At 51.7% G+C, this 9,102-nt stretch overlaps 1 protein-coding gene across 1 annotated transcript in view; it reads left to right on the forward strand.

Annotated features, from left to right (window-relative positions):
• The window catches only part of LOC308331798 (retinoic acid receptor beta-like), a gene marked incomplete at both ends in the record, with an annotated part of 35,095 nt that overhangs the window by 22,979 nt on the left and 3,014 nt on the right, over positions 1-9,102 (forward strand). The window contains 3 exons of the mRNA XM_080787291.1: positions 1,416-1,620; positions 5,011-5,169; positions 8,146-8,607. Of these exons, the coding sequence (XP_080643417.1) occupies positions 1,416-1,620; positions 5,011-5,169; positions 8,146-8,607 (826 nt within the window). The remainder of the gene's footprint in view (positions 1-1,415; positions 1,621-5,010; positions 5,170-8,145; positions 8,608-9,102) is intronic.

Raw genomic sequence — 9,102 nt, forward strand, 5'->3', positions numbered from 1 at the left:
GGACACTCAGGCATGAAGGGAGCACGAGTTCAAGTCCGTTGCTCTCCCCAGGTTGGCGGAGGGTGTGTAGAGCCCAGGATCACAGTAGATGATTGGCACAGGGGTGAAAAATGGGGTTACAAAATCGTGGGATAAAAAATATATTACAAAAAAAAAAGAAAGCATTGCCTTCTCCATATATGGCGACTGCCACACACACACACACACACACACACACACACACACACACACACTGTTTGATCTCCCTCGTCCTTCACCACAGATATGTTGTGTGTGTGTGTGTGTGTGTGTGTGTGTGTGTGCGTGTGTGTGCATGTGTGTGTGTGTGCGTGTGTGTGCATGTGTGTGTGTGCGTGCGTGCGTGCGTGTGTGCGTCTGCCAGTATAGTGCATGTTTTATTCTGTTTCATGTCTCAGGCGAGGCTGCCACTCACTGTCAGAGCCCCTCCCACTCAGCCAGCTTCAAAGACCCTCCAACCCCCCCACCCCATCCCCACACACACACACACAGCACCCTGCATGTCTGATCATTACGCACGCACGCAGTGCACACACACGAATACGCACTCACACGTGCGTGGACGCAAACAAGTACTTTTGCACACACAAGATGTGTGTGTGTGTGTGTGTGTGTGTGTGTGTGCGTTGGAAGGTCATTTCTGTAGATATGTCTTAGATATATTTTCGCTTCGTGGTGTTGGAACTGATCTACCTGATTCTGAAACTATTTCTATTTTCACCACTTTTCAATTTATCTTCATATAATTGGTCCTGACTTATTCCCACAGCCCTCCTATGTGTGTCATAGGAGGGCTGTGGGCAGGTCAGAAACCAGTCTGTGTCTCATAGGAGGGCTGTGGGCAGTTCAGAAACCAGTCTGTGTCTCATAGGAGGGCTGTGGGCAGGTCAGAAACCAGTCTGTGTCTCATAGGAGGGCTGTGGGCGGTTCAGAAACCAGTCTGTGTCTCATAGGAGGGCTGTGGGCAGTTCAGAAACCAGTCTGTGTCTCATAGGAGGGCTGTGGGCAGGTCAGAAACCAGTCTGTGTCTCATAGGAGGGCTGTGGGCAGGTCAGAAACCAGTCTGTGTCTCATAGGAGGGCTGTGGGCGGTTCAGAAACCAGTCTGTGTCTCATAGGAGGGCTGTGGGCAGGTCAGAAACCAGTCTGTGTCTCATAGGAGGGCTGTGGGCAGGTCAGAAACCAGTCTGTGTCTCATAGGAGGGCTGTGGGCAGGTCAGAAACCAGTCTGTGTCTCATAGGAGGGCTGTGGGCAGGTCAGAAACCAGTCTGTGTCTCATAGGAGGGCTGTGGGCAGTTCAGAAACCAGTCTGTGTGTGCTCGTGTGCGTGTATATATATATATATATATATATATTATATGTGTTATATTGTATATATATATTTATGTATCTTCCAGATCCTTCGTATCTGCACCCGCTACACCCCCGACCAGGACACCATGACCTTCTCAGACGGGCTGACCTTGAACCGAACCCAGATGCACAACGCCGGCTTCGGCCCGCTCACCGACCTCGTCTTCACCTTCGCCCTCCAGCTGCTGCCCATCGAGATGGACGACACCGAGACCGGGCTGCTGAGCGCCATCTGTCTGATTAGTGGAGGTGAGACAGGCTGCTGAGCGCCATCTGTCTGATTAGTGGAGGTGAGACAGGCCGTCTGCCATCTGTCTGATTAGCGGAGGTGAGACAGGCTGCTGAGCGCCATCTGTCTGATTAGTGGAGGTGAGACAGGCCGTCTGCCATCTGTCTGATTAGCGGAGGTGAGACAGGCCGTCTGCCATCTGTCTGATTAGCGGAGGTGAGACAGGCTGCTGAGCGCCATCTGTCTGATTAGCGGAGGTGAGACAGGCTTCTGAGCGCCATCTGTCTGATTAGTGGAGGTGAGACAGGCTGCTGAGCGCCATCTGTCTGATTAGCGGAGGTGAGACAGGCCGTCTGCCATCTGTCTGATTAGCGGAGGTGAGACAGGCTGTCTGCTATCTGTCTGATTAGTGGAGGTGAGACAGGCTGTCTGCCATCTGTCTGATTAGCGGAGGTGAGACAGGCTGTCTGCTATCTGTCTGATTAGCGGAGGTGAGACAGGCTGTCTGCCATCTGTCTGATTAGCGGAGGTGAGACAGGCTGCTGAGCGCCATCTGTCTGATTAGTGGAGGTGAGACAGGCCGTCTGCTATCTGTCTGATTAGCGGAGGTGAGACAGGCTGTCTGCCATCTGTCTGATTAGCGGAGGTGAGACAGGCTGCTGAGCGCCATCTGTCTGATTAGTGGAGGTGAGACAGGCCGTCTGCTATCTGTCTGATTAGCGGAGGTGAGACAGGCTGTCTGCTATCTGTCTGATTAGCGGAGGTGAGACAGGCTGTCTGCCATGTGTCAGATTAGCGGAGGTGAGACAGGCTGTCTGCTATCTGTCTGATTAGCGGAGGTGAGACAGAGAACAAAAGACCTCAAACAGCCCAGAAAGGACGTATCCGAGGTATTTATGTTTATTTATGTCCGCGTACACAGGTTGCCAGAATTGCACAAACAACTGCTGCCCTGGCAAAACTCAAGCCCATATGGAAAGATAATAACATAAGTCTGAAATCAAAGGTGAGACTACTGCGTTCACTCGTCATGTCAATCCTTCTCTATGCCTGTGAAACTTGGACTCCTACAGCTGAGCTACAGAGGAGAATACAGAGCATGGAGATGAGATGCTACCGTAGACTCATGGGTATCTCCTACACCCAACACGTCACAGACGAGGAAGTACGGCAAAAGATCAGCCGAGCCATCGGCCCACATGATGACCTTCTGACCACTGTCATAAAGCGTAAACTGAGGCGGTACTGTACGGACACATCACCAGACCCTCTACTGTCATAAAGCGTAAACTGAGGCGGTACTGTACGGACACATCACCAGACCCTCTACTGTCATAAAGCGTAAACTGAGGCGGTACTGTACGGACACATCACCAGACCCTCTACTGTCATAAAGCGTAAACTGAGGCGGTACTGTACGGACACATCACCAGACCCTCTACTGTCATAAAGCGTAAACTGAGGCGGTACTGTACGGACACATCACCAGATCCTCAGGCCTTGCAGAGACCATCCTGCAAGGCACTGTACGAGGTGGCAGGAGAAGAGGGAGACAGAGGAAAAGATGGGAAGATAACATCGGAGAATGGACACACTTGAAACTCAGCGAGGCAACGAGAGCTGCCGAGGACAGAGAGGGATGGAGAGAGCTGGTCAGCAGATCGTCTGTGGTGCCCCAACGACCCTCCGGGGTTACGGGATAGGTGAAGGTGGTGGTGACCAGGTGGCAGGGTAGAGGTGGAATAGGACCCCATGGATACTGGGTCTCCCGGTGGCAGGGTAGAGGTGGAATAGGACCCCATGGCTACTGGGTCTCACAAATGTCAGAAACATCAGTACCATTGGGTTCTGCTTGTGGGGCTAGGTTAGAGTGAGACAGGGTGCAGTGAGACAAGGTTAGAGTGAGACAGGGTGCAGTGAGACAGGGTTAGAGTGAGACAGGGTGCAGTGAGACAAGGTTAGAGTGAGACAGGGTACAGTGAGACAAGGTTAGAGTGAGACAGGGTGCAGTGAGACAAGGTTAGAGTGAGACAGGGTGCAGTGAGACAAGGTTAGAGTGAGACAGACCGGGGCCAGTTTGGTAGGTGCCCTTTGAGAGCGGTTTTGAAGGAGTCTAGGGATTCACAATTCTTAATGACTGTTGGTAGGACGTTCCACATTTTAGTGGCATAGGAGCTAAATTAATTTAGACCCTTGGTTTGTGCCGAATCTGGGTTGTACATTGACATTAAAGGAGAATTCCATGCTAGAATGCTTTCTTATCTTTCCAGGTGTTTTTTTTGTGCAAACCTCCTTTTTGGCTATTTTCCCTACCATAAGCCCTCAATGAATTGAATGGGAATTGAATGGGGCTATGAGGTGTTATGCTAATTAGCTTATTTCCATCGAAATAAGTAGTAAAGTGTGCCACTTGGGATATTATTTACATTATGAAGAGAGGATATATACTTTTTTTATTTTTATTTGAGCGATGGAAATAAGCGAATCAGCACAACACCCCATACATACACGCACGCACGTGTGTGTGTGCGCGCACGTGCGTGCGCTGCATTCACACTCAAGGCTTGTCGACTCCCAGAGATACAGCAAGACTTACAGATTGTTGCATAATCCGAGAGAGAGACACAGACACAGAGAGACAGAGAGAGAGAGACAGAGAGAGAGAGAGAGAGAGAGAGAGAGAGAGAGAGAGACAGACACACAGAGACACAGAGAGAAAGAGAGAGAGAGAGAGAGAGAGAGAGAGAGAGAGAGAGAGAGAGAGAGAGAGAGAGAAACTGACTAGAAACTGAGACAAACTGCCATCGTGTGGCCTGAACCTGTAACTGCACCCACGAGGTTGAAATGGGCAATGGTTCCCAGGGGGTCCTTGAGGGAGTTCCAGGGGGTCCCCAAATAAATGAACCAAATGGACCCTCATGGGTCTGTGACTCTGAGAGTGTAACACATGGAACCAAATGGACCCTTATGGGTCTGTAACTCTGAGAGTGTAACACATGGAACCAAATGGACCCTTATGGGTCTGTAACTCTGAGAGTGTAACACATGGAACCAAATGGACCCTCATGGGTCTGTGACTCTGAGAGTGTAACACATGGAACCAAATGGACCCTTATGGGTCTGTAACTCTGAGAGTGTAACACATGGAACCAAATGGACCCTTATGGGTCTGTAACTCTGAGAGTGTAACACATGGAACCAAATGGACCCTGTCCTTTGCTACTGTATTGAAAAGAGGATAGCAGAAAACACTGTATTCATTTTTTTAAGAGAAGAAAATATTGGAATTTACATATTTTTAAGTCATTTGTACATTTACTCAAGTGTGTGTGTGTGTGTGTGTGTGTGTGTGTGTGTGTGTGTGTGTGTGTGTGTGTGTACGTGTGTGCGTGTGCGTGTGTGCGTGTCAGACCGTCAGGACCTAGAGGAACCCTCCAAGGTGGACCAGCTCCAGGAACCTCTTCTAGAAGCTCTGAAGATCTACGTCAGGAAACGAAGACCCCAAAAACCTCACATGTTCCCCAAGACCCTGATGAAGATCACAGACCTGAGGTCCATCAGCGCTAAGGGTACGCACGCACACACACACACACACACACACACACACACACACACACACATACAGCTGCACGCACATTTCAGCTGTTAACAATTCCAAACATGCGAGAGGTATGTTTTATTGTCTCCACCATGAAGGCATGGGGAGAGAGTATGTTTTATTGTCTCCACCATGAAGGCATGGGGAGAGAGTATGTTTTATTGTCTCCTCCATGAAGGCATGGGGAGAGAGTATGTTTTATTGTCTCCACCAGGCCGAAGGCATGGGGAGAGAGTATGTTTTATTGTCTCCACCAGGCCGAAGGCATGGGGAGAGAGTATGTTTTATTGTCTCCACCAGGCCGAAGGCATGGGGAGAGAGTATGTTTTATTGTCTCCACCATGAAGGCATGGGGAGAGAGTATGTTTTATTGTCTCCACCATGAAGGCATGGGGAGAGAGTATGTTTTATTGTCTCCTCCATGAAGGCATGGGGAGAGAGTATGTTTTATTGTCTCCTCCATGAAGGCATGGGGAGAGAGTATGTTTTATTGTCTCCACCATGAAGGCATGGGGAGAGAGTATGTTTTATTGTCTCCACCATGAAGGCATGGGGAGAGAGTATGTTTTATTGTCTCCACCATGAAGGCATGGGGAGAGAGTATGTTTTATTGTCTCCTCCATGAAGGCATGGGGAGAGAGTATGTTTTATTGTCTCCACCAGGCCGAAGGCATGGGGAGAGAGTATGTTTTATTGTCTCCACCAGGCCGAAGGCATGGGGAGAGAGTATGTTTTATTGTCTCCACCAGGCCGAAGGCATGGGGAGAGAGTATGTTTTATTGTCTCCACCAGGCCGAAGGCATGGGGAGAGAGTATGTTTTATTGTCTCCTCCATGAAGGCATGGGGAGAGAGTATGTTTTATTGTCTCCACCAGGCCGAAGGCATGGGGAGAGAGTATGTTTTATTGTCTCCACCATGAAGGCATGGGGAGAGAGTATGTTTTATTGTCTCCACCAGGCCGAAGGCATGGGGAGGGAGTATGTTTTATTGTCTCCACCATGAAGGCATGGGGAGAGAGTATGTTTTATTGTCTCCACCAGGCCAAAGGCATGGGGAGAGAGTATGTTTTATTGTCTCCACCATGAAGGCATGGGGAGAGAGTATGTTTTATTGTCTCCACCAGGCCAAAGGCATGGGGAGAGAGTATGTTTTATTGTCTCCACCATGAAGGCATGGGGAGAGAGTATGTTTTATTGTCTCCACCAGGCCGAAGGCATGGGGAGGGAGTATGTTTTATTGTCTCCACCAGGCCGAAGGCATGGGGAGAGTGTATGTTTTATTGTCTCCACCAGGCCGAAGGCATGGGGAGAGACAGGGGCGGAGCTACCGGGGGGGTAGGGGGGGTGGTCAAACCCCGGCCCGGACCTCCTGTCACTCACAGTCACTCACGACTGATAAAATCAGCGCGAATCCCGCATCCTCAATTAACCAGACACAGAGCTTATATAGCCTGTAATAGTAAACACTTTAGCAAAATATCATGTCTGATGAGAATGTACTGTACTGCGCTGCCCGGACTGTACAAGCTCCGTCTCTCCAACAGACATCCTCAGCCACGCTCCCATGCCTGTCACTCATTAGTGGGCTAATCACTCTGTAAAGGAGTTCCTTTTCTCCACAACGGACTTCTTCGCTTCCAAACCCATGACATCAAGACATGATGAAGCTGTATGAAATGCTTACCATAAACATCGTGCCGTGCTGGGACTGCTGGTCCTGTTTGGGGGAATATCAAGTAGTTTCCAGGGTCACTGGGGGCCACGCATTAAAAATAAACCAGCGTATTTCGTATTGTTGACCTATATCTAAAATACTTCAACTTTGACCGCTCGGTCACATGGTACTATTGTCTTTGTGTTCAGTATCACTGCGCCGCATAGAACACCATAGTGCTGCCGCGCTGCGGCGGGATACACTACCATAGATAGAACATAGAACACCATAGTGCTGCCGCGCGGCGGGATACACTACCATAGAACACCATAGTGCTGCCGCGCGGCGGGATACACTACCATAGAACACCATAGTGCTGCCGCGGCGCGGCGGCGGGATACACTACCATAGAACACCATAGTGCTGCCGCGGCGCGGCGGGATACACTACCATAGAACACCATAGTGCTGCCGCGGCGCGGCGGCGGGATACACTACCATAGAACACCATAGTGCTGCCGCGCTGCCGCGGCGGGATACACTACCATAGAACACCATAGTGCTGCCGCGCGGCGGCGGGATACACTACCATAGAACACCATAGTGCTGCCGCGCGGCGGCGGGATACACTACCATAGAACACCATAGTGCTGCCGCGCGGCGGGATAAACTACCATAGAACACCATAGTGGATACACTACCATAGAACACCATAGTGCTGCCGCGCGGCGGCGGGATACACTACCATAGAACACCATAGTGGATACACTACCATAGAACACCATAGTGCTGCCGCGCGGCGGCGGGATACACTACCATAGAACACCATAGTGCTGCCGCGCGGCGGGATAAACTACCATAGAACACCATAGTGGATACACTACCATAGAACACCATAGTGCTGCCGCGCGGCGGCGGGATACACTACCATAGAACACCATAGTGGATACACTACCATAGAACACCATAGTGCTGCCGCGGCGCGGCGGCGGGATACACTACCATAGATAGGTGCCATGCACCGCCCCGGGTCGGCTGGCTACTTTGAATTTCATTAAAAACATTTACTTTTGACTTGTTCCGGTTACTTTGTTATTTTTTATGAATTTACAAATTGTTGCTCGTCCCTGTGTGCGTCACTCAGCGATAAGGTGAAACAGAACACAAAGATGAGTAGCCTATTTATTTTTTAACACGCAGCACCTCTCTCTCTCTCTCTCTCTGTCTGTCTGTCTGTCTGTCTCTCTCTGTCTCTCTCTGTCTCTGTGTGTTCCACTGTTCTCCCACCGTCCAGGTGCAGAGCGCGTCATCAGCCTGAAGATGGAGATCCCAGGCTCCATGCCGCCGCTCATCCAGGAGATGCTGGAGAACTCTGAGGGTCAGGACGGAGGAGGCCTGGGGTCGGAGGGCAAAGGTCGACAGGGGTCGGAGGGCAAAGGTCGGCAGGGGTCAGGAGGCCTGGGGTCGGAGGGCAAAGGTCGACAGGGGTCAGGAGGCCTGGGGTCGGAGGGCAAAGGTCGGCAGGGGTCGGAGGGCAAAGGTCGGCAGGGGTCAGGAGGCCTTGGGTCAGAGGGCAAAGGTCGTCAGGACGGAGGGTCATCAAGAGGACAGGGGTCAGAGGGCAACGGTCGTCAGGACGGAGGGTCATCAAGAGGCCAGGGGTCAGAGGGCAAAGGTCGTCAGGACGGAGGGTCATCAAGAGGCCAGGGTCGGAGGGCAAAGGTCGTCAGGACGGAGGGTCTTCAAGAGGCCAGGGGTCGGAGGGCAAAGGTCGTCATGGCGAGGGGGACAAGACCGACAAGAGCGCCAAGCCTTCAGCCGACAGGGAGGATGCTGGGACCCCCTCTTCCAGGGAGGGGGAGGGGGGCGACAGCAGGCCTAATAAGGAGGAGAGGGGGGAGGAGGAGGGGGAGGAGGGGGGGGGAGAGGGGGGAGGGGGAATCCCCCCGCATTCGTCCCGAGACCCCGGAGGAGTCGCCGACGTCATCGTCCTCAGACAACGAGGGGGAGGAGCCCTGAAGCTGGCCCTCCTATAGGCTACTATAGGTACAGCCTGCTAGGGGGCGCTAGTTCTCAAAACGTGTGTGTGTGTGTGTGTGGGCGGGGGGGTGGGGTGGGGGGGGGGGGGGGGACTGGTCTCGAGATTAAAACAAAGTGTGAGAACCTGAAGCGTTCCTTTGCTCACACACACACACACACACGCACGCACGCACGCACGCGCGCGCACACACACACACAGACACACACACAG

The sequence above is a fragment of the Protomyctophum bolini genome (assembly GCF_963924005.1).
Source record: "Protomyctophum bolini genome assembly, chromosome: 17".
Classification (NCBI taxonomy): domain Eukaryota; kingdom Metazoa; phylum Chordata; class Actinopteri; order Myctophiformes; family Myctophidae; genus Protomyctophum; species Protomyctophum bolini.